Genomic DNA, 26,636 nt, shown 5'->3' with positions numbered 1-26,636 from the left:
CCTCCTAGAAGAGATGTCACCTTGGAGTATTCTTCTTAACACCAGGGAAAACGCAAAAGATCATACACAAACAACCTAAGATGTTGGTGACTTGAAACAACAGTCAGGATTCTGTATTTCAACCATTTAAAATTCTGTTGAGGTGAACTGGGCTCAGCTGGGTGTTGCTACTCTTGTACAGTGTCAGCTGGGCCACAGTGGGTTTGCAGCCAATTTGCATGTTAGCTGGAAGTTGGCTGGTTCACCATAGTGTTGTTCGCATATTTAGGCTCTCTATCTCCATGTGCCGTGTCCTTCCCAAGGAGGCTAGATTGGGTTTATTCACAAGGCAATAGACTTCAAGAGAGTAAGAGTGGAAGCTGCAAGGCCTCTAGAGGCACTGCTTGTAAGTTGCATAACTTTACTTCCATCCTATTCATTTGATCAGAATGAGTCACAGGCACATCCTGAATTAGAGGGAAAGTAGATTCTACCTCTGACAAATTGTAGAAAATTTTGGCCTTTTTAAACCCACCATGCCATCTAATTTTCTGTTCATCTGTGTTTGAGCTGTTTTGCTACGTGTAAAATGTAGAGGTACTCTGGCCCCCAAGGGATGCTCTATCATTTCCACTTCACTGAGAGACCATTTTGACAATACCCTCTGGGGGATTTAATATAAAAAAAGAAAAAATATCTGTAAAAGTGCTTTCATTTGGCACACAGGTACTTGTTTCAACAATGTGAATTTACTCAATAATGCTTTCTAAATAAAAATTTAAATGCCCACTTCAGATGATAAATTCTTCAAGACTGTATCTTTAGAAAAGAAAAATTTTGTTGACAGTTCTCTTAATTTTAGGTAGCTGATTAGAGGTCAAACAAGGTCAGGGCAAAGGGAGAAAGACTATGATAGATAGTTTCATGAATCAATAAAAATAAAAAAGCAAAAAGAAAAGCACAATCCCTGGAGTAGTTTTGTGATAAAATTACCAATGCTAGATTCAAACAACTATTTTCATAACATGGTTTTGCTGACCTTGCAGAGTCTCTTTCAAATCTATAAAACTGGCATTTATATCTTGCAATAAAATTACAAGATAGCTAGAAATATTTTATTTTAGTGCAGACTGTGAAACATGTTTTCCTTTTTTGCTTCTGTCTCACAAAAATTATACAGGGGGAGATCAGTGTTTTTAGCTTCTTCCTTTCCTAAGAACTAGCTGGAAAAACCCCAAGAAAAATATACACAGGCCAAATTTTCGAGACACTACAGTCTAATGCAGGAAGATGCTATAAAATGGCCTGTTTATTTACAACCATCTCTTTTAAGTGTCACTCATTTAAGCAAACAAGTATTTATGATGCACTGACTATATACGTGAAAGGCTCTGAGTTGAGTGCTTTGAAGGGCAACAGATGTTCACAATATTGTCCTTGCCCTCCTGCAACACAGTGAGGTAATGCACGTACTCAGATATCTCTGTTCTAAACCAGTGTAAGGTCACTCCAGCCCTATTGGCACAGTTACATAAGCCTTCAGAGAAGGAGAACATTTCATTCAGTTTCAGTCATTTAAAGCAGGGGAGGGTGGGTTCACAGAGTTATGATATTTAATGAGGGCCTTCAAAATGATTTGGAATTACAGAGAAAGTCTTGTTTGAGCAACCAGTGGAACAGGAGGAAAAAGCTAGGAAGATTACAGAAACTACGAGAAACAAGACATATGCAGAGGAGTAAGTAAAGTGAAGTAAGTACAGTTAGATGTGCATTTAGATCACACAGTCCCTTGAGTGTCTGAACTTGATTCTGTGTAAGGTGAAAGGTTTAGAAGTAATGGATTAAGTGGACACTCAGAAGGAACAATCTAGAAAATAGAAGGAACTAGAGAAGGGGGGATTAGAATCAGACATTGGTTTGGAAACTATTATAAAAGTCAAGAATAAACTCATTACAGCTCTAAGTAAGTTAGTGAGAGTGAGAGTAAGAGGGAAGGAGGAACTGAGAAATACTGAAGAACACTGAAAACGACACTGAGGTATTTAGTCAGGACAACCAGACAATCTGACAGCTCAGGGTGACTGGTGTCAGTTAACATGTTAAAGCAGAACTAGGAGTACCTATATGTCATTTTAAATGCTAGAAAAAAATACAGAAAATAAATAATGTCATTGGTTTCCAAATACAGTGCACACCAAGGGTCACAGAAGCAGGGACTTAGGAATAACCAGATGTAGATTAAAGGTTTCCCATATTCATAGAACACCTGCATTTCCACCTTGTTTTCACTAAACTTGAATAAATGCTCAAGGTGGCACAATGCCATGAGTTAAGGAGTGCCTTTGAACTTCAGTGGTGGTTCCAACACTTGTCTGCACATTAGAATTACTTGGAGACCTTTTAAAAATTTCAAAGCTGAGGTGATATGCAGACCAATTAAATCAGAATCTGCTCTGAAGAGCAGAGTTGAGCACAATTGTGCAGAAAAGTCTGGAAAACACTGAGTAAGAGCATGTATTACCTATGAGCTGACATTTTCAATTTTCAGCTTGAGCATGTTCTATATCTTACATGACCCAAACCAAGATGTTAGGGGAAAAAACCCTCAATATATCCTTAATGATACAATTTTAAGAATTTCATGTTTTTAAATGTTGATCTTACTACTTTCCAAACTACATGCAGCAAGGTTTATAGTCCAGAGAACTGTAGGAATAATAAACAATCTATTTGTTTGTGAAATGTTGGCTCTTTAGAGTTTCAGCACTACTGAAATTGATCTCAATAAAAAAGGCTGAGCCAGATTTCTTTTCCTTAATGGATATCAGATCTGGAGAATTTCTGAGATATTTTCTGAATGTTTCATAAGCTGCATCTTACATGTCCCAAAGAGTATAAATCTGGAATCCTCACATAGTTTTGCTGCATTAATTTGATGTAACATTTATGTGCCCCCTCCCCCCAGTATATTAGCTTTGAAACAAGTTTCAGGATAAAACAACTTTAAAAGTGCAATGGATATACTGTTTTGAGATATTAACATAATTTCAAAGACTATTAGTTAGTCCACATGTACGAGGAGGAGTCTAAACTCCCCTAGAATTTATTTATAAAATATTGTATTTGTTCTTACATGTTTAAATTCAGTCACCTTCAAAGTACTGTCCATTTGATGCAATGTATCTATCAAGATATTTTTTCTACTGCTCAAAAAGGTTTTGAACTCGTCAATTTTGATGTCTTTTAGTGCTTCTCCCTTTAAAAAAAATTTTTTTTTGGTCTCACCTCTTTCACATCAGCAAAGGGTTTCCCTTTAAGGAAACAAACAAACAGAAAGTCTCCTGGGGTGAGATCTCGTGAACAGGGATGGTGGGGCCCAGGACTCATGCCATATTTTGTGGTCAAAAACTGCTGAATACTCAGCACAGTGTGGACAGGTGCACTCGTAAATCACCCATTGTGAAATGGGCAAATATGTTGAAAGGGCCTTCAGAAATATTTGCTGAAGCCCAACACAGCCTCTCACAACAATGCCAGTTTGTACACTGATACAGATGGGTTCCTAGAACACTCACCTAGTGGGGGAAACCTGTACTACAAGGCACCTGCCCTCCAGAAGCTAATTCTGTTTTTTGGTTTTTTTTTGAGGGGGGTCCCTCCTAGTATAATCACCAGGCTTTGCATAAAAATGCAAACTATTAAACAGTGGTAAGTTGAATGTGACTATACCAAACATAATATTAATATAAATAGCACTTTTAGAAGGAGGTTAGAGTTTGCTTTTGGATGTTTAACTTGATTTACTTGTATATTTTGAATGAAAAGTTTTAAAGAAACTCTTAATATCCTGTTCTCCCATTAGAGTTCTATGTGCATTCAAATACTTGTATAAGCAGAGAATTTCCAATTGCTCATGATTTCCTCTGCCTCAGCTTCCATATCTAACTAGTTCTCTTCGCTAATCTATAATATGAATAAAAGTTGCTTAGCATAGTCATTAGTTAATAAAACAAATTCAGCTAATTTATTGGTAGAATTCAGAATATTAATTAATGGTGAAAACATTAAAAACAACCCAGGGAAAAAAGTGAAGAAAGCTTATATCAAAGTTATCCCTGGGTTTTGGACTTCCGCCAAGATGGAGGCATAGGTGGAAACACTTTACCTTCTCACACAACCAAATCTAAAAACATAAAAAGTTTTATCAACAATAAACACGGCCAAGCTACAGAAAGTTGAACAATACGAAGTCCCACAACAAGGAACCACTCAGCCAGAACGGTAAGAGGGGCGGAGCCAGCAGCGGAGCTGGTCAGGCAAAAAAGATCCCCTGACCCAGGCAGCCAAGGGCAAATCCCAGGTGTGGGGTAGTGACAGGTGGACCCAGTGAAGGCGCAAGGTGGCTGGCTGACCAGAGTCACATTATTTGCATGCAGATAAACCAGCGAAGGAGCGAGCATTGAGAAAGACTGCGAAGGCCCCAGCGGTGGGAAGCAGCAGAGAAGACCGCCATTGCTCCCTCTCTGACCCCGCCCCCACATACAGCCTCACAACCCAGCCACCTGGGTGGCCCCGCCCTGGTGAACAACTAAGGCTCCTCTCCTCATACGTACAGATCAAAACATGGTTCAAGAAGAACTCAGAGCCCCACAGCCCATAAATCTAAGCGAACAAGAAACTGCCAACCTATCAGAGGCACAGTTCAAAACACTGGTAATCAGGATGCTCACAGAACTGGTTGATTTTAGCCACAAATTAGAGGAACATATGAAGGCAATGAAGGGAATTAGAGGAAACGAAGGGAAATGCACAGGAAACCAATAGTAATGGAAAGGAAACTGAAACTCAAATCAAGGGAGTGGACCAGAAAAAAGAAAAAATTGACCAAACAGAAAAGAATGAAGAAACAAGAATTCGAAAAAATGAGGAGGAGCTAAGGAACCTCCAAGACATCTTTAAACACTCCAACATCCGAATTATAGGGGTACCAGAAGGGGAAGAGGAACAGCCACAAGTGGAAACCTTATTTGAACAAATAATAAATGAGAACTTCCCCAATCTGGCAAAGGAAATAGACTTCCAGGAAATCCAGGAAGCTCAGAGGGTCCCAAAGAAGTTGGACCCAAGAAGGAACACACCAAGGCACATTATCATTACATTAGCCAAGATTAAAATGAAGGAGAGAATCCTAGAAGCAGCAAGAGATAAGGGGATAGTCACCTACAAAGGAGTTCCCATGACTGTCAGCGGATTTCTCAAAGGGGGCTTTACAGGCAAGAAGGGGCTGGAAAGAAGTATTCCAAGTCATGAAATCCAAAGACCTACATCCAAGATTGCTCTATCCAGCAAAACTTTCATTTAGAATGGAAGGACAGATAAAGTGCTTCTCAGATAAGATCAAATTCAAGGAGTTCATCATCACCAAGCCCTTATTATATGAAATGTTATAGGGACTTATCTAAGAAAAAGAAGATAAAAAATACGAACAGTGAAAGGACAGCAAACTCATAGTTATTAACGACCACACCTAAAACAAAAACAAACTAAGAGGACAGCTAGATCAGGAGCAGAACCATAGAAATGAAGATCACATGGTGGGTTAGCAACAGGGGAGTGGGAGAAGGAGAAGGGGGAGAAGGTACAGAAAATAAGTAGCATAGACAGTAGGTAGAAAATAGATGGGGGAGGGCAAGAATAGTATGAGAAATAAAGAATCTAAAGAACTTGAGACACGAGGTCATAAACTAAAGGGGGGATGGTAGGGGAGGGGTGTGCAGGGTGGAGGGGAGTGAAGGAGGGGAAATAGAACAACCGTAATGGCATAATCAATAAAAAGAAAGTTATCCCTGGGTTTTGGTCTGGAAAGAACATTGTTACCCCAGGAAATAAGGGAATAAAGTGGAGATAGTGGGAAGGAGGGTGAAGAATAAAATTCTAATGTTTACTCAGAAAGCAAAGAATGTAGTAAATGCTCCTTGGAATCAGGGCAGGGAGAACAGGCACGTACGCACAGGGCCCCGGTGTTTTGGTACAATTAGTGTGAGAGCCAAAGTTCCATGTGGGTCTGCATGAGGTGGTTTTGACTGGATAATTTCTAAGTAACCAGTCCCATATGCAGGACACAGTTTCCCAAATCTGACATGTTTGGTCCCCTGGTAGCAGAGATTTCATATACAGTGTGGGAAAAAAGTAGGTTTACAGTTGTTCACAAGGAAAATAATGAAATTAATGAATAGTAGTACAAGAAAAACCCTGTGTTTTGTGTACTCGCAACCATAAACCTACTTTTGCCCTACCCTGTAACTCATCATGGTCTAGAGGGTTTTATTGCAAAAATAATGCCAACAACGGTTTCCAAAGCACAGAGAGCAAGAGGCATAAATTTCAAAGCCAAGGAAGCAAACAAACAGATGGTCTTGAACACTAAGAAAGGGGTCATTTCCCTCAGATATCTCATTAAGCCATAACATTGTCAGGTTAGTCATTTCAGTCCAGGAGTTCTGGAAAGTGGCTACCTAAAAATAAAATGTTGTTAGCATACTTATCAAGGCATTTATGATACAGAAAAATATTTTGGATCCAAGGTAAAGAATTCACAATGTGATCCCCCAAAAGTAAAAATGTGAAAAAAGTAAAAACAAGGATAACTTGGTGACTTTCTTAAAAAGACACACGTTGTCGAGAGACTTACCTATCAGTAAATGATAGGTATCATTCACTCTAGATAACACATATTTAAATGCCATTACTTCTCAAATAAAAACACTGTCTTTTTGCAATTTGGTTTTATGGCAATATCCATACTCCAGAGGTCACTGCCACAGGGTTTCTGTCTTCCCCTTTTGGGATAGATTAGAACATCTGTTAAGAATCAAAAGTACTGATCACATAACTGCTGAGTCAGAGCCTAGAAAATTTCTTATACTCCGAAAAAGTACAATTTATCCACGAGGACTCTAAGAAAGGTGCGAGGGTACCATGTCAAAGTGGAAACTCACCTTACCCCTGAAAATGATAATAATGAATATAACAAATGAGTATTTCCACAGGCTACACATTCCTTCCCCTTGGCATCGGACTCTCAAGAACTCCTAAGGTCAGTCTGGTCCCCCATGACTGGCTGACGAACTACGTACGAAGCAGCACAGGAGCCACAGCAAGTCCCCGAAAGCATCCCCGGGAAGGGGTGGTGGCGTCTGCTCACATTTCTGATCTTCCGGCCCTTACTCAGAGAGGAGCCCGGAGGACCCTCTCTCCAGTCCCTTCTTGTGCCACTTTCTTTCTCCCACCTTGGCCTTCCTCCAGTCCCTGGAACAAATCTACCTCCCCACCGCTTGTCATCTTCTCCACATGCTGCTTTCCCTGCCTAGAATGCTACATCCCTCTCATTCCACCATTGATGTTTCAATACAAACTTCATTGAAGGTATCTTCCTCAACTGTCCTACTTTACAAGACCCTTCTCACTCCACCTACTAACCCTTCTTTCTCTACCCACTTTGTTCCTTCATGTTTATGATTCTAGATTGATTTACTTTATGTCTGTCTACCCCACTAGACTGTAAGCTCCCATAAGGCACAGTTCATATCTGCTTTATTTACTAAAAAGTACCAGTAATAGGTAGTGATTAAATATTTGTTGAATGAATGGATGAATGAAACTGAGGGACCTTATTGTTTTATCTTGTAAAAAAAGTACTCTGAATCCCTAAATGTTCAGTTTATAAATAAATTTACAACATTTACCGAATAGTAAGCAGAGGGAAAATTGCTAGTTGGATACAATAGTTCCATGATGAATTCTTGCTGAGTACAATTGTGAGTTCAGCAGTTTAATAACAAATGAAATTACTAAAACATAGCTGGTGCAGAAAGATCTAAGTAGAGGTCCGTAGGTCCAGGCATGTGAGAAATGAATGGGGAAGAGTCCCCTGAATGACAGAGGAAATGACCTCTGTGCACAGAGGTCAGAATAAGGATTCCTGGGTGCATGTTTGGGGTTAAAATGTTTGGTTAAAGATGAGAAAAACTGCAGTGTCAATAACAAAATTTTCTCTCTTAAACAGGCTAAAATTCCCATTAGAAGACTCTGAGCAAATAGATAAGATCATATATTTGAATTAAAAAAACATTTTATAACATATCAGATTATTTTAACTATCTTTAAACTATGTTCAGTTTAGCTACATTTAAAAATACTCCCTGAAGTAACTGGTGACTAAACAAACAATTTGTTATTCAGATAGGAAATAACCTGAGAGCTATCTGAATTTTCAAGAAAGCTCCAGATCATTTTTTGTCTTGTCTTTCTACATTCCATCTCTAGCCTGTACTCATTTATTTGAATCAGAGGTCTTAGAATACTGTTTCACCTTATGAAACGACATCTCAGGCTCAATAGGGTTATATGGGTGTAAGAAGAAAAACATCGTTAACCGACATTTAATTTTCTCGCCAGGCATTCCTGTTTACTGAGGCTACATAGAGCTATGAGTGGTTCTTGTCAGCACACGCAAAATGTGGCAGATATGAAGGGTTTAGTGAAACAATTCAGTTTCCAAAATTCCACAGCCAAAATTTTCAGGGGTTGGAACTACTGTTCACAATGAATCAACCATGAACGGAGAGATTCCTACAAAAAAGAGGTTAAGGAATCTCTCCAGTGCCATAGACAGGGGTCCACATGAATGAAGAAAGAGCAAGTTAAAAGTCTGGTCAATGGAAGTGGCTTCTTTTCTTCAAGGGAAAAGCTATCACAAGTTCACTGGGAAACTTGCATTGAGGAAATGGGCAAAAAGAAGATACAGTGTGGGCCCCGCACCGGGACAATCCACGCAGCTGGTCACATGACTGAATACGAGTAGGGTTAACAAAGGGAAGCCAGAGTCAGATTGGAAGGTTAGGTGTTCAAGTGTTGGAAACTTCATAATAACACAGAATCTCTTTACATATATCAGTTATCTTAGTTCATGTAGGCATAAGTACTATAGACCGAGTCGCTTAAACAACATAAATTTATTTTCTTGCAGTTCTGGAAGCTGGAAGGCTGAAATCGGGATGCCAGAATGGTCAGGTTCTGGTGAGAGAACCCTCTTCCTGGGCTGCAAACAGGAACCTTCTCATTGTGTCCTCACGTGGCCTTTCCTCAGTACTGCACCCATGGAGACAGAGGGCACTTTCTCTTCCTCTTTTTATAAGTCCACGACTCCTATGAGATTAGGACCCCAGTCATATGAACTCATTTAACCTTAATTACCTCCTAAAAGCCCTAGCTTCAGATGCGGCCAGAGTGAGGGACTAGGGCTTCAACATATGGACTTGGGAGGGATAGAGTTCAGTCCACAGCACCAGGTGTCACTTTCCAAAGTCAGAGAAAGAGCTACAGAGTGGCGGAGCATGGAAAGTGGCTGTCTGGCATCAGAAGCCAGAAACAGGGCTGTAGGTCCTTATCCTGGCCCCGCCAGTAGTCTGAGCTGAACCCAGGGACTTCCTTATGCCTCCGAAGAAAAGTGTTCTGTGTAAGGTATGAACACTTACAGCTGGTGAAACTTCTATAAAATTGAAGAGACATGCAAAGTCTCAGCCTAAAACTTTTCCCCCCAAACAGTTAGTTATTTGGTTGAGTTTCGTTCTTTGTTTTCCCTCCAAGTCGATGCAGAAATTAGAACTGTTTATGGCTAGTAATTCATGTATACTGAATACTATTGAATACATGGTGCCCATTTAATCATACAGTTTAATTCATTTGTTATTTATTTTTTTAGTAAGCTGGTTATAGACGGAGAGCAGACCACATTTCTGTCTTATTTAAAGTTAAACCTTTATCAATGTTTCAAATATCTTTGACTTTCTAAATTTGTCCTGCTGGAAAGTATAAAATGTTTTAGTCACCCAAGTAAAAAAAGATGATTGCTTGAAGACATGCCATTGCTTAAATTACAGTATTTATGTATAATTAATAGAATATGCAAAAGTTATTCTTTATTATGTCCAAATACTCTTGAAAACTTAGAACATTAAATCAATCATAACCAAGTGGTAGGTTTCTCATAAGTGCAATTTCATGCACTGGAATATTTCTTTCAGAGGAACAAGAAAATAATCTTGGAAGCTTCCTGCAAAATAACCAGCTCAGGTGAGACCTCTAAAACCATCTTCTACTTCTTGTTTTCAATATCATGTTTTCAAGGGAAGCATTACAAAGTTGTCTGCCTACACTGTACCTACATAAAATAAGTTTAGGAGAAAAGCAAGACCGAAGACTTCTGGAACATATACCTAAGAATCATATTGTATTTGAATTTGACTTGACATACTGAATGGTGCCTCTAGGCTGCATGAGGCCACAGCGAGCTGCCTCCTAGAACCTGAGAATTGGATGGCTCTGTGGGAGATGACCTAGTAAGTTGCTATCAATTAAGAATGTAATCACTCATCAGTTTACTATATTATTCTAGCAATAGCATCTTGTGGCCCATCTGACAGATGGGCCTGTGGACATATTTAATTTTGACATCATTGCATTGGTCCACATGTGATTAAGAAAAAAATGAATAAAAAGCCAACACCTAAGTGTTTGACTGTCTCTTGAGAATACAAAGGTTTGGCATCTTACGCCCACGTGTCCCCAACCTGCTGTAGCCAGGCAGCTGCTACCACATCAGGCTGGGCACTCATGTCTGTCCACCACAGTCCCCATACCCCGTGGCTTTCCTATGTCCAGGAATAAATTCTCTTGCAATCAATCATGTCACTGTCTGATGTCTTTTTTTAAACACCTGGGCTATTTCCAGCATGACCCCAAAGACTCAAATTTGCCAACTGAATATCAATCCAGTGATTGATTGTCTTTAAATATGAGACTGAAGAGTTTCTGAACACTCAGAACCCGAACAAGGCAATTTTACTCAAATCTCAGGAAAACAAATTTGGAATGTGTTAGCAATTTTGGAAGTGGAAATCCAATCTACTATATGGAATTCTACGAAATGAAAAGGGATAATCAATCCAAAACAGTGGTTAACACAGACATTTGAAAATGAAATTCAATGACTTCATGTTAGAAGTGGGAAGATATATCATCCATCAAAAAATGGAAAGAGAAATTCCAGAATGATCACATCCAAGGGCGACTTGGAAATCGGACTCTCCTGATCCCTTGTGGGAGGTTAAGAGGTAGATTGCTCTATTAAAGGAAGCCTTGGGCCATGGGTAATTCACCAAGGAGTAAGTGGCTGCAAAACCCTGGAAGGCCCCAGTGTTTTCAGGAGCCCCATGCCCTTTTTTGTCCACCCAATGGTAGAAAATGCCCAATGGCCCCTGCCTATCTAGAAGCATTATGATGCTTGCTTTCAACTGAGAAAGCCCAATAAGCACTCGGGGCAGGTAGTTTAAGGTTCACAGCAATGGCTTCAGGCTTTCTGTCATCACTGGCATGAACAGAGATGATTAAGGTGCTTCTCTGTTCTCCTCTGTGTCTCTAGGCATATGTGCTGTTGCATCATTTCAATTTGTGGTTGCCTGAAATGGGAAGCAGACAGAAAGGCAGCAAAGTGAATTAAAACAGCCACAGGAGAAGCAAAATGACTGGAGTAAGAGCAGAAGCTACAGCAGCTTGCTAAAGCCAATGGACACTTTTCCTGCAAGTACATCCTTGCCTCTTTGCAAATGGCTGGTGGCTTCATTTTACCCTGCCCCAGAGATGGTACAGGGAGTGACAGCACTCACACGGCTGCTCTCTCTTATTATTTTATATGTGGACAGACTTGAATTTGTAGTTCTTCAAAAATATTGTTCAGGAGGTGGGGAGAAAATCTGTGCAGGTAGCATGAGCTTCAATGAATACAAGTAATCGATGGGGGACTCCAGTGGACACAAGAAGGGCTTCCCGATGGGCACTGAGGCTGGACCACTGTTTTTGTGCCCAGGGACAAGGGCATCCAGACTATGGTCATGGTCGAAACACTCTCTGCTCCTCTGTAAGCAGCTCACTCTCTCCTCCCTCATTTCTAATTCTGCAGAATAAAAATGGTCCTCAGGTCATTTGAGTATAAAAACAAACTTATTGCTGTACAAAGAATTCCAGTGGACACATCATCATCACACGCCCCACTTCACTACTCATTTTAATGTGAAAGTGGCCAACAAAACTATCAGGCTTTTTCCTTGGAAATCTACTTCTAGTTCTTGTCACATTCTACTTTACTTATAGTCCAATCCATAACTGAATCTTGGTTTTCTTGGTCAAAAAGGAAGGACAGCCTCTCTATCCCTTCTGGGTTTTATGTCCAATCATCAGTTAAGGATTACTCTCCTTGCATCCAGTAATATTTGCTTCAAACTGATGGATGTTTTATGAACATCAACAAATATATCTAGCCTTGTTTCATCCCTCATGGAGGTAGTCATGTGAATGAGATTTCCCAAGATGGGATCTTTTGAAAAGTCTGGCCATTTCACAGTGATATGGTTCGGAGCAATACCCATGGGGTTTTATTGCCAAACCATGCTTTACATAGACAGACCCTCTCACTTATTCTAGGAGAGAATCTCCTTATTCTTTTCCCATGGGGTTACAGCAATGGAGACACACACAATGGCTCCAGACTACACATATTGTCAGTAGTATGAGTTTCTAGTAAAAGAGATACTTGGTTGAGAAGGCAAATACCCCACAAAGAAAGAAGAAGGGCTGTAATGATGGACACAGACATGGGAGGCCGGCCTCACAGGGATGCGTGTGTGTGCAAAAGGGGAATGTGCAGGAAGAGAGAACTGGAGAACATCAGTTGGACTGCCCCATTGTCATGAGTTCGCCACTGTGTCTCCGTTCCAGTTCTCCCAATTTTGGATCCCATTATTTAAAAGGAATCCATTATGCTTTGATTCTTCTCATCGAGTTCCCTCCTTATCTTCCAGAGCCATAATCTAATGAGTGTAATTGAAGCCTAAGGCACTCACTGAAGCAAAAGGGAGTGTTAGCCCAGCCTCCAGGTAGCTGTATAATTTTTATCATTGTCCTCATGAAAAAAAATGCTGATGACTGGATGCTTGGGGAAAGAAGACACCTAATTCAAGTGTAAAGTAGATGTCTATAGAAGGGGCTAGTTAAGCCGCCATTTATTTTTTCCTCTTATGTAGGAATGATGCACCACAATTAGGAATGATGCACACATGCATGCATGTGCACATACTAACACACAAAACATAGACACACACAAAAACATGCACTTACAAATCACCCAAACTTCCATTGGCTCTGAAAAAAAATCTCTAGTAATAGCAACTCTGCCTACACATAAAGGCTTTTAAAACCTCTGCCTCCAATGCCAAGTTCTTCAGTTTTAATGCTGCAGCTGCAGCCCAAAGGGAGACAATGACACATTGGAATGGTGGCCACTGAGCAGACAGGGAAGATCACTAGGAGAAAGCACCGCTAGTGTGAAAACAGAAAGAAACAAAGAAAATTAATATGGGTCCCAGCTTCTGCTTCCAGGCTGACTCACTCACTGCTGTGTATCAAGCACTATTTCAAAGTCGGAAATCATTTCCTCTCCCCAGATTCTTTATCACCAATGTTTACAAAGTTGGTAGAAAGTCAGGAGGACCAGTCCCACAGTCACTCACCATTCACTGTAATTTACATTCACAAATCGGCAACCAAAAAAAAAAAAACCCAGTTTCCTTTGAAAATGTTTACACATTTTCCTTAAGTAAATAAAAACGCAGTTTTGCCCTGGCTGGTGTGGCTCAGTGGATTGAGTACCAGCCTGCAAAGCAAGGGATCACTGGTTCAATTCCCAGTCAGAGCACATGCCTGGGTAGTGGGCCAGGTCCCCACTGGGGGGCAGGTGAGAGGAAACCACACACTGATGTTTCTCTCCCTCCCTTTCTCCCTCCCTTTCTCTGAAACTAAATAAATAAAACTTTTTAAAAGTACAGTTTTTTTTGTCCTTTTATGAAATTGACTTTACAGAATATACACATTCTCTTTTAAATTTCAAGGTAAGAAATACACATTTGCAAAGCAAAATTTTTTTAAAACCCTTGAAGTAGCAGTTATGATTGTACCTAAATGAAAAATTTAATGTAAACACGTAGAAATCAGTTTTGCAAAGTTTTCTTTCAAATTCCTTTGGCCTCAAGTGGGATCAGTACTATGAATCCAAAATAAGATATAAATACATAACTGATTAATAGATATTGTCTAAAAGACAAATGTCAGTGTGGCCTGTAGTTTTATTTTTTAAGCTAAGGATAGTGTAAATATATGAAGTTTACAAAAGAAAAATTACTTGGAAAAGAGAAACAGTACCACCAGTGTTTAATTCATTTGCTCAATTCAGTGCCATGGATTCCAAACTATTATTTCAATTTAATAGCTCAGGCTTGAAATGCCATGTAGAAAATAGATCAAAACAAGAGTTCCCAGGGGCCGCAAAGTTCAATCCTTCTTTTGACTCTGGACAGATTCAGACATCTATGCATTGTGGGATCACGAACAAAATTGTTTGCTTTTCAGGACACACAGAAAGAAAATCAGAGCAGTCTCTTTATTCTGAACGTTACTACCCATTCTTAAAAAGACCTTTTGCCATTAGATGCCTTTTTTAAATAGAGTGGCATATTACCAATTTGTCTGTGACAAATGCAAAAGAAGCAATGACTATGAGTATACACATGCATGCTCTGTTTTACAGAGACGCTGATCTACCTTCAGCCTGCTCAGGAGATACAAGGTGTGGAATTCCTGTGCATGCTGAGCAAAGTGTGCTTAAAACAGAAGTACAATATCTCATACCTTAAGTTTAAATAATCAGAAAATTTTAAATATCTTCTGTACTTGTAATGGCCCATTTTCCTGTAGACCTCCTAGTCTTTCCACCTAAATCACGACACTAGGCAAAGACGTACGAGACACTTTTGTCAAAGGTCCCTAGAAACTTGTGGGTATCACATAAAGTTACAGGACACCATTGTTTATCACAGGCCTGTATTCCTTATTTTTTCAGTAAATTGGTGCTAAATTATAAAGTGTCTATTAATTTGTTAGATATAATAAGGCAAAGACCTGGTGTGATTTAGTGTACCAGACTGGTATTAGTATTTCTAAACATTAAGTGAGCTCATGTCATGGGGGCAGGCAGATTCGCGATCCCTACAAATCTTCCTGGGAGAAAGTAGTAGCACTAATATTCACCCAGATGTCTTAATAAAAGCCATGCTATTGACATGCCTGTCCCCACTCCTACTTAGTCTTCAAACCACAATCACTTTCATTACTCTATTTCTAATTCTGAAAAAAATCCCAGAAAAAAACTAGTCTCTAAAACATGGCACATTAATATCAAATGAGACTGTCCAGTGAATGACCCCAGAAGCTCCCTCTTTGCTCCCCAGATCCAGACAGTTGAGATCGTGAAGGGAAGTAGAACTCGCCAAACCAAAATATGCCTTTTGAGATACTGGTTATTTTAAGCTGGTTATTTTCAAGAGGCCAAAGACTCAGGAACAAACCTCTGTCCTCCCCATAACTGCCTGAAAGGAATTTAGATAGAGAGGGTCTCGTCCAGAAAGGGGGATTTCATCACAGATAACTACAGTTTCATGTAAATTAAGTGTGACAGATGGGGAGGAACCTAGCAAGGACCCTTTGATCAGTCTCTGTGCCCTGTGGTTAAAGACGGCCCGGCGAACATTTATTTAACCAGCCTTTGCTTTTCCATCTCCATGTGAACTGCCTTCCTGCCCTGTGGAGTCCCAAACCCTAACTCACCTCCTTTTCTCCTTAGCTCAGGATGACATACAAGCTCTTAACTGTCCAATCCATCCTGAGATCTAATATTCATATGAAATCCTTACATATACTTAATAAATTTTCTTTCTGTTCATCTGTATTAAGTTAATTTGATTATTTGTCCAGCCAGAAGAACTTCTAAGCATAAGAGGAAAACTATTTTTCTGGCCCCACAATAGGATATGCTCTCCACAAGGAGATGAACTGACCTTGAACACAGGTCCAACATTCCTTTGGACCTGACAGCCAGGTGCTGGTAGCCAACATTTTCTAGGCCTTCTGAAATGGCTGGCAGGAAGCCTGGGCCGCCTGGAGCTTGATCCTTCAATGTTTACTTCCCTTGTGCAAAGCTCTCCTCACGCTTGTTTAACAAGGAGAAGAAGTGAACAGGATGCGCTGCCCACCCCCCAGTAGCATTATTCCACTGTGGACCACCTCTGCATGGCAGCCACGAGGACAGCAGATGGAAGCATCTGCTGACTTTTCTGCTCTTGAAGTCCAGCCCATACTTAGGGCCACTTGCTCCTTCACCTTGAACCCCTGGCTCAGCGTATGAAGATGGGACACATTCTGGATCAGCAAACCAATTAATCTGTTTCTTCGGCATGAGTTTTCCAAATCTATTAAATACAGATCTGGACCTATGACACTGGGCTCTATTGTAATTTTTTACTGAAAACAATGATTTTCATAAAAGTGTATTTTAACTCTCCTGTTGAACGTTAGTCTGAGCAAAGAAGAAAAATGAGACTTCAAGATGATAAAATAGAAAATTCAAATGAGTAATAGTTAGCTGGTGTTTTCTACATTAGAAGTCCCCTATCACTGTCACTAGTTACTATGAAGAGAGACCGAGGACATAACAGGGTCCTCATGAGTGGCTATGAAACTGAGGTAGGGAAAGCTCGGCAATAATCTTATAATTAATCTCAGGGTCCTGGTGGGGGGAGTTAAATATACTATTTCTCCTTGGACATTGAGAATTCAAGTGTATCATTCACTCTGAAACATAATTCTTGTTCTGCAAATAAATTATGACTAACACACTTAATAATCTTACACCCTGCATGCATCATTCCAAAGACCACTTCCATGCCATGCCTATGAGTAAACTTACTTAGAGCATGAGGAAGCACCACAGAGATCATGCAGTTATTCTTCATATGACTCTCTGAAGGACAGGTATGAACCTGTTTCCATTTTTGTTTCAATAAAGACCTAGCATGTCAAGCAAAGAATACTCTATAACCAAGCAAGATATATGGTACTCTAGTTTAATCCTCATTGTCTTTTTAGAGGATGAGCAATAATTGCAGATCAGTTCTGCCTGCTTTACTATTTTCAGTGCATTTTTTCTTTAAAAACTAAAAGCCCTCATCAATAGTCCGTAAGACAATGAATGGGTTTAAATCAGAAGTTTAAAACTACATGTTTTTGTCAATTACCATAACAGAAAAAATTGAAACAGATTTTGCTGTCAGTTTTCATACAATCTTTACAATGCAGAGGTGAAGACACAGGGCCAGGACCCAACCCCCATGAGATGGGTGCTGCCCGGGGCTGTGGTCGGCTCCCCTGCGGGGAAGGCGATGGTGGGGATCTGCAATCAACCCTCAGAGTCAAGCAGGCACCGGAGGTTGGGGAAAACTTTGTCCACAGCAGCGAAGGTAAGTTAATGATTCAAAATCTAAATCCTCCTCAAATTCCTATGCTCATCCATAGCCTTTTCCCTAACTACGGTCTCATGTCACTCCACAATTCTCGTAATAAAGCTAATTCATCTTCCTATGTCCGGATGTGGGTTGTCTGATGAAATCCGCACTCACCCGAACTCAGGGCAATATTTTAGGAGCATCAGTGCAATCTTGCCTTATCCTGTTTAAAAATTTTCAGTGGCTCCTAAGAATTCCATACTTTTCCTGGTAAACCCAAAACACCTGAATATTAGTGTGATGAACGAAATGCTTGTGTCCCTCCAAATTCATATGTTGCAATCCTAACCCCCAATGCGGTCAAATTAGAAAGTGAAACCTTTGAGAGGTGATAAGGTCATGAAGATGGAGCCCTCGTACATGAAATCAGTGCCCTTATGAGAGAGACCCCAAGGAGCTTCCTAGCCCTTTCAGCCATGCGAGGACACAGCAGAAGAAGGGCCCTCTGTCCGTCAGGAAGCAGGCTCCCACCAGACACCAGATCTGTTAGCACCTTGATCTTGGACTTCTCAGCCTGCAGAACTGTGAGAAATAAATGTTTGGTACTTAAGCCACTTAGTCTACGGCACTTTTGTTATAGCGGCCCAAGGGACTAAGACACTAAGTATAAAGAAGTTTAATGTCCTGCCCCTGCTTTTTTGTGTGCAACTTACTGTCTAGAAATACTGGTATGAGGCCAGCTTCTAGTGCTTTCTTCGTAACTTGGCTCATGTGCCTTCATATGCTTTCTTAGCATTTGTGGAAGCAAATCTGACACCTACATGCATTTGAGAAACTTCAGTTCACTCCTGAGTCAAGTAAGTGTGTTCCTTCAGGACTAATCCTAGTACTCCCTTTGCTCAGCTTTCCATTTCTGCAACCACATACTGCAACCTCTGTGACTGTAACATCCCCTAAACTGGAAGTGTCTCATTAAAGAAATCTATACAACCTTTTCACATTCACCGTAAATAAGTAACAGAGTCGTGCAGTATCAGGTGGTCCTTTTTTTTTCTTCAAAAAAATGTCACAAATCTGCATTCTCACATGCATCTCACATGTAAGGATTCTCTTCCATGAGATCTCTGTGCAGAACAGTGGCCTGCAAAGGCTCCACACAGCCATGTTCTGCTAGCTTTCATTACTGCGATTCTGTGAAATTGGGCAATGTGTTTGATGATTACCCTATATTTTTATTCATTGTTGTTAACGTTCAGATCTCTGAGACACTCGAGCAGAAGGCTTTTTGTTATCTGAGAATATCCTGATGTATCCTCCATCCTGCAAACATACTGCGGACATTCTGCCCAAGTGCGGTATGATGGAATTTGCCTTCTTCTTTGTGAGATAATCATCAAAGCAAGCGCGCTCTTTTTTACAGTAAGCATTTGACAGTGATTTCTTGCCTTTCAAACATATTACCTAGTGACAGAGTGCAATAAAATGTTAGAACACACACAAGAACCAGGTGTGCAGCAATTAGCGACTGCTAACTTTATAAAGGAACATATTTTACAAGTTATAAAAATAAGATGCAGACACAGGGACAATGTAGACCATAAGTGAAGATCAAAGAGAGTTTTCCCCTAATGCATTTAGGAGAAAAATGGCTGATCTCCAGTGTTTAATTACATTTGTCACATGTATCTGATGACCACTCTCAAATGCACCTTCCTCAGGGCTGTAAGACAAACACAGATAATGTAACAATTGCTGGAACCGCCTGCAGTTTTTAACTTGATACCAGAATGGGAAATCCATGTGATGTGCTATTGGTAAGCAACTCAATTTAATCTCTTTCAGAACATTTACATCCTTAAAACTACTAGCTACTAAGTGCTCTGAGTCCTTGCAACTTAAAGTGTGGCCGGTGGTCCAGACACACATGCATCACCTGCAAGACACTGAACTGTCCAGCCGACATTTTTCTGAACCAGTTTGGATCATAAAGCTCCACTGACATGATCCATGAGCCCTATGTTAAAATCCTCCCTTCTTCAAGTCATCTAGGTGCTTGTCAATCAAGACAAAAAAAATCACACTTGATAATTGTTTTCAGAAACCCCTTCATTGTCCCAAGAGATGGAATATGAAGCTCCAAGTACTGCATGTGGAAAAAAGTATGCATTTGGTTCAGTGCCTTAGAAAGGAATTAGGGGGTTGGTGTCTGTGTAAAGTGAAGAACTGTATTTTACCAACACCACCACACAGGAGTAAGATAGTAAAGTTGTGCTTTACGAGAATCAGTCACTCTCAGCAAACACTGTCTGCTCAGGGCCCTCCCTTCTATAAGGCACCGCCCAGTTCTCTGTGCCAGAAGACGGTGGAAGGGCGGCTGGCGGAGAGGTGAAGATACATGCCAGGCTCACCCATGCGTGTGCCCCCGGGTCGCGGGTTCCCCGGAGGCTGCTCACACAAGGCTGTGCTGTGCATGGAATTCTCCTTTCCCTGAAAGTTCTGGAAGCACTTATATTCCCAAAGTCATCATAAAAAGTAGCGCAGGAGTATTGCTTTCTGACACCTCACTCTAAATACCTACACATCAGAGGAAGGCACCATTCTACTTGGCTAAGTGGTTATAGGTCCACAGGATCAGAGAAATTACAAGAAGAAAATCTTACATAAACAGACACTCCAATCAACAGTGGCATTTCTTACTGTTGGATCCCTGCTTGTTCGACCGGAAATACCACTGATTTTTAAAACACCTTTCTATCTTCAAGGGAAGGATATTTTTTAAAAAAATGATGACAACAACAACAACAAACTTCAGTTGGAAGAATTCCTTGGCTGGGATGCCAGGTTTTACAACCCCTCCATTATCTGTTCTTGTGCGGAGCCAGAAAAAAGAGTTACAAATTTAAGAGAACTGTCTTTATTTCATAATGAATCTGTGCCAAAATAGTGAAAAGAAAAGAAATAGTCTTTTCTTTTTTGACTTTGATGAGTGAAAGTGGGATAGAAACGCCAAAAAAGGCAGAAGCAAGGTCGTGCACAAGAACATGTCCTGGTGGCTTCAGTATCACTGGGATGCACGTTATTTTATGAATCACCACTGTAGCCAGGGCACTTGGGCAAAATAATTCTGATTCCTGAGATCGACTATGGGAGCCTTTCAAAGAAAAAGCACACAGAGTTGTTCATGCTTATTACTTGTAATGAGCAACATAAAGCAAAATGCTTTTATTCCTAAAGATAAGAAAGATCATGTCCCAAGGCCCAGGACAGAGTGGTCACTCTATAACCATTTGGTTCCTTTTTTTTTTTTAGTCATGTTTCCCTCAATCCAGGAGAAGTACTTTCTCCCAAAAGAAATACAACAGTGTTCAAAAATACTATTTCAAGGGCCAGAATAAATACACTTAGCAGAAAAGTTTCTGACATAGGCTTTTGTTTCCAGCATTAGTGGTGGTGTCAAGAAATGATTTGTGAGACTTTAGATCCCCAATCATCTTTATCAAAGATCCCCAGAACCCCATCAAAAGAAATAAACTCTCAACACGAAGGCAGTCCTCTTGTTGTACTATCTAGCTTCTGGGAGACAAGACCCCTTCCAGCCAGACTGAAGTGCCAAAGCCGCTCTCACCTGACACCTGGGTGCTGCCGCTGTCCGTTTTCCTGGCCCTGTATATCAGAGAAAGCCAAGTCCAGTAGAAGTGCTAAATCTGAGGGGCTGGCAGGCCTGAGGTTGAATACTGGCCTCTTTGCTCATTAATGGGAGTCCTTAGGAAGAACACTAAACCTAAATTTAAAACTGCCATCATGTAAAAGTCACTGAGATTACCAGTGAACCCGGGGAAGCAAATCTCTCTAGGCTGACGTGGGGACGATCCGTCGTACAATGCCCAGGGGACCTTCACACCACGTGAGGACCTGGCAAACAGCTTCCTGAACTGTCCTTGAATTTCCTTTTTACTGATTTGGAATCACTGATATGGTGTGTTCTCCCACTGTTAAGATAGAAGAAGAGAAAACCAGCTGGATAACAAAGTCACAGCTATAATAACAACTGGGATTACATTTTGAAGAGTGTAATACATCCCTGAGCAAAGAGATTTCCTATTTCACAAGTGATTAGGAAAATTCAGCAACCTGCATGGAGAGCACAGAGTCCTAGGAGTCTGTGTTCCCCTCTTCCAGGCTCAGTGGGCACAGCTCTGTGCAGAGAGTAAACACCTCAGCTTCTGTTCAGTTCTCCTTTATGTTGCACCCTAGCTAAAGAGCTTCTCAGGGAAGAATAATGTTGCCTACTCTGTGTTGCTATAACAACACAGTTGCCAAAATAGTAGGCACACTGCAGGAGTCAGAAGAGCCTCTTATAGATAGTGTGTGACTTCTGCTCCTGGCACATCCTCTGCTGGCTGCTAAGGGGCCTGGCTGAGGCCACCAGGGACCACCAGAGTCCATAACTAATTAAGGAGATGGAGAGGGGTTTTGAGGACTGCAGGGCTCCTCACATGCACAGACCCCCACTGGCCTGTGCTTCAGATCTTCTGAAGAGTCCTCTCACTAATGAGGGAACAAATGGGGCCTTGATACTATTGGCAGGACTGTGTAGTATCTGTTGCATGGAGTCGAGTTTTTTTCCTAAATAATGAGTAGTTCAGGGCAGTAAAAAGAATGATGCCTGATTCTTAAAAAAGATTAGGTCTGTCACCTGGAAGAAGTTAGAAACTAAAACTTTGGAGAAGAGAATATACTAGCAAACAATGGCCACACCGTAGGTGACAGCTGAACCCTGACCCCAACCTCTAGAGCAGCTAGTTCAAGGGAGTCGGAACACAATCCAGGCAGCAACTGGCCGACAGTGGGCAGGACCCCGGTAGTAACTGACAGCTTGCCTATTTTTTTTCACCTTGCATCCAACTCAGGGCCAGCCACAGAAAGCCACACGCACTCCTTCAATCAGTCTCACGAGATGCTGTTTTCAGTACCCCATCTCCAGCTTCTCCAAGTCAGAGCTTATGTGATCTTTCTCTTTTTAACTGAAACCTTTCCCATTCCCCTGACTGTTTTAAGCCTCCACCAAAGGCAAGTGATGGAAGCTGGCCCCTTTGCCATGGCAAACTGAATAAAACAGCTCTTGTTCTCATTTGGGTGGATTTTGCTCATTGCCGTAAGAGTTATCTGTTTGTTTTTGCTATATCCAGCACAATAACTAGTTCAATTTTATGATTTGCAATGCTAAGGACTATGGAAACTTAAGCAACGCAATGCTACCCTTGAGGCCTCTGGGACACCCTAAAATCTACCTTCAATCTGCCCGCAGCAAACTTCCAGACTCACCAAACCCATCTCCAATGCCTTCCCACTCCACTCCATAGCTCTATCCATAACAAAGAATTACTTGCAGTCAGAGAATGACCAACCATGCCAGTTTCTCCAGAACTGCCCCACTTTTGGCACTGATGGTCCTAACCTCCAGGCAACCCCCAGTTCTGGGCAACCCAGGAGAGCTGGTCATCCCGGGAGATGCTGCGGTGTGCCGTGCTGTTCTGCAACTCGGTCACTGAAGATGTAATTCACTCCACCAGGAATCCTCTTTTACCGCCCACAGGACATCAGCCTGGGGGCTCCTCTCAGTTTGTCAAGCCCCTGTCTAAAAGCCCACTCCTAGAATTAACCTCTCTGACAACAGCCCACACCCCCCACCCCAAGCCGATGATCACTCCCTCCCCCATGCCTGCCACGCTACAGCCTGTACGATTTTTGTCCATATAACATGGCACTTAGACCCTCCTACACAATACAGTCCTCGCAAGCAGCTTCCGTATCCTCTTCATCACTGTGTTTTCTTACCGTCATCACATACCAGAGCCCAGGTGCGTCCGTTTCATGAGTAAATGAATATATGGTGACTGAATGGGTTAGCTATTCATTCATTTGATATCATTATAATTACTTATTATTGAATTCCTAAATGTTAACAAAATAATTATTTACTAATGAATTAAATTGATCCTTAGTCCAAAAGTTCTAGGTTGAGCTGAAGGAATAGCATATGCTGAGTGCCATACAAGAAATATATTCATTAGTCCATTTCAATTGCCTGGAGTACCTACCTCGATCTGGGTGGTGTTGTCCTGGCCATCGTCCAGCAGCAGGTCTGTGAAGCTCCTGGGCTCTGGGGAGTCTTGGCCCATGCTTGCTCGGTTCGTGTCCACGGCCTTGAGGGAATCCGTGTTCCTTTTCCACCGGTGGCTGAATGCATGTGTGTCTACTTCTATCTCCTCTTCTGCCTGCGGGAGGGCCTGAGGAACTTGATGTGGCCAGTCTGTTTGAAAAGAAATAAAATGAGGTATTATTACTTGCTATGAATCATACACACGCTATCAACTTGAGTAGGAAAAAATTCTGCCAGTCAGGAAAACAGAAAACTAACTCATACAGGTGAAATCTGTTTCACTGCCATATTTTGAGCTGGTATGCACGTCTGTGAGTGGAATGCGATTTTAAGGCACATCACAAGTTGCGACAGCGGTTAACGTGAGATGCAACAGAGTCTCTACAACAGATGTGCAGCCCTAGAGCGATGCATTTTTATTCCCTTTCTTCCTTGCCTTCCACGCACACTTCATACACACTCTCCAGTTGTTCTGAGAAAACAAGCTGTAATCCAAAGGAATGAAAACCAAATGATTCTCAGTCCATTTGAAAATAAAAGTCTGACCTTGCTAACATTCGAGCTTCTCTTTGTTTCACGTGAGTTGTGCTGAACAGCAATGAGACACCAATGTGTTTGAAGGGGTTAAATAATACATGGAATGATCTTCATGTAAATGTGCTAGCCTGCCTTGTAGAGTCAGACCTGGTTCACTGCCAAAGTCATTTAATAAGCACCACCCTCAGGAAGCATCACACACGTTCTTGTTCACTTGTGCTGTTCCTCCTTGGAATCTTGTCAGAGAGGCAAAGAATGACAGTGATAGGCACTTAGAGAAATAGATGGGGAGGCAAGGAGATCAAATCACAAAGGTATTTGAGAGCCACCTGCAGGGACTGGCCCAGCTCATCCTGCCACTACAGGAGGGAAAATTAAATTTAATCATTATTCCTAGTCTTTCATTTCAGGAGGTCAGCAGGGGAAGGTGTAGCACAAGCATGAGAAATTCAGTTTCTAAGAAGAACAGCCCTCTTCCACACAACTATTACCAAAAGATAGGAATCGACAGCCGTTATAACTGGCAGGATATGGCTTCAAAAAAAGCTAAGGGAGCAGTGATTTAATTATAACTGTGATGTTCCTCTCAGTGCAGGAACATTCCAAGGAGCCAAAATGTATTTAATGTGGCTTATAATACCACTGAATCAGCTATTTGCAACTCTAATAACTAAGGTAAGCCTACCAGTACTCACCACAGGCAAATGTTCTAAAATATCTCCCTTTCACCTAAAAAAAGTGGTAATTCTAGATGGAGAGACTACTCTTTGGCTTCATTGTGAGAACTTGAAAGATCTCCCACTGCCTGATGCTTTAGTGGACATGGCTTAGAGAGAAACACTACCACAGTGTCGGCAATCTAGACCTTTCCATGGGCTTATAAAATAATAGAATTAAAAAAAAACCCCACGGAGATGGGAATGGTCAAGAATGCCACAAAAATCACAAGAATGAAGCTCTGTGTTCAATTCATAGCACTGTTGTAAGGCTGAAAAGAGTTCATGTACTTTAAGAGGTGCTCACAGTTGCCTCCCAGCCTCCAGGAAACATTTCCTTTTCACACTGCTGTTCCCACTGGCATTTGAACAGTGCTCAGTGAATGTTTGCTGAATGAATAAATGAATGAGTGAATGGGTGAATGAACTGTTGAGAGTCTCTTTGGACCAGGGAGAATTGCATAATAGGAGAAATACTATACAAGGATTCAGGAAACCCTGAGTGGAATTTTTCCTGTTATGTTTGTTAGATATGGGTCTGGCATAATTCACAAAACTCTCTGTGCTTTAGTCACCCTATATTTTAACTCGGAATGAAAGTACCTCACCCGCAGAAGCAGAGGCCACTCTTCCTGAGGGTGTGTCAGGCTCTAAGACCTGATTCTAGGCAGAGAGCTGCATAAAGCAATTTGATTTGCTTCATTTATACATTCTGCCTCAATACCCAAAATGTTCGAGGCAGCTTACAACAAAAGTAAGCAATGAAAATTTTATAACATCTAAACTAAGACCTCCTAGCACAGCTCTCAGGCTAACTTTGGAGTTGTGCATTTGCCTTGCACCGGGGGTGGCAGCTGTCTGAGTGCAAGTAGTCATAGAGGGACCACTGAAAATCTACAGAGTCCTTGTTAGACACCATCTAGACAAGAAAGTAGAAAATGTAATGCAGCTAATGGATTAAACGGTCCTAGATATAAAAAAATTTTTTTTAAATCACTCAAAAGGAATAGCTTGAACCAGAGGTATTTTCCTCTGTAATGTAAATTAGGGAAAATATACTGAAAACTTCAAAGACTTAGACTTTATTAAAATCTTCAAAACGGAATTTCAAAGCAACCCTGGGTTTCTTTTAAATTGGTATTATTGTTGGCTATTAGTTGACTGGTAATAATTTTATCACTATCTTTTCAGATGTTTATAGCACAAGACAAATATAGCACTTTCCAAGATGCCTGTCAGGCCAGTAATGGCAGCCGAGCTCCTGAGGTCCTGGCAGAGCAGGGAGTGGACGGAATGACTAACATTGGGGGAGCAGCCATCTGCATAGGGATTGGATTTCTCAACTTCCTGAGTGCCCTCCCCTTTCTCATCTGCTCCACGCTTTCTTACCCAAGGGAAGAAACAAAAAGGAGTTGCAAAATTCAGAGAATCTAAAGTCCAAACTCCCCATGGTAAATTAAACAAGGAGGCCACTCCACAGACTGAGCTGGTACTGACATATTAGCAGCCAATGCAGTAGGCAAACCCAAACCTACAACTGTACATTCCTCAAGATTTAAGAATCAAAACCTAAGGAAACCAGGCACAAATGGCCAACTCTGCTTTCCCAAATCAAGCAGATGCTTAAGCAATAACCAATCAAATAGTTTCCTTACTCCTACCTTTTCTTCATAAGAGTCCCTCCCCTAGCTCCTGTCCTTAGAGCGCTCTTGGTCACGTCTGGTTTGGTGCCCCCACTTTGGAATCAATTACTGCTCAGGTAAAGCTGACATTTTTAATATGCTGAACTCTACC

General features: G+C 41.1%; 1 protein-coding gene across 2 annotated transcripts in view; it reads right to left on the bottom strand.

Moving 5' to 3' along the window:
- Positions 1-26,636, bottom strand: part of PLXDC2 (plexin domain containing 2) — a 416,215-nt gene that overhangs the window by 219,284 nt on the left and 170,295 nt on the right. For both annotated transcript variants that reach the window (XM_037147415.2, XM_053654762.1), the window contains one exon: positions 23,528-23,739. In XM_037147415.2, the coding sequence (XP_037003310.2) occupies positions 23,528-23,739 (212 nt within the window). The remainder of the gene's footprint in view (positions 1-23,527; positions 23,740-26,636) is intronic.

This window comes from Artibeus jamaicensis, unplaced genomic scaffold, assembly GCF_021234435.1.
Source record: "Artibeus jamaicensis isolate MK-2021 breed Jamaican fruit bat unplaced genomic scaffold, CSHL_Jam_final contig_867, whole genome shotgun sequence".
Taxonomy (NCBI): Eukaryota; Metazoa; Chordata; class Mammalia; order Chiroptera; family Phyllostomidae; genus Artibeus; species Artibeus jamaicensis.
The sequence above is the reverse complement of the archived record's forward strand: the minus strand, read 5'-3'. Positions and strand labels throughout refer to the sequence as shown.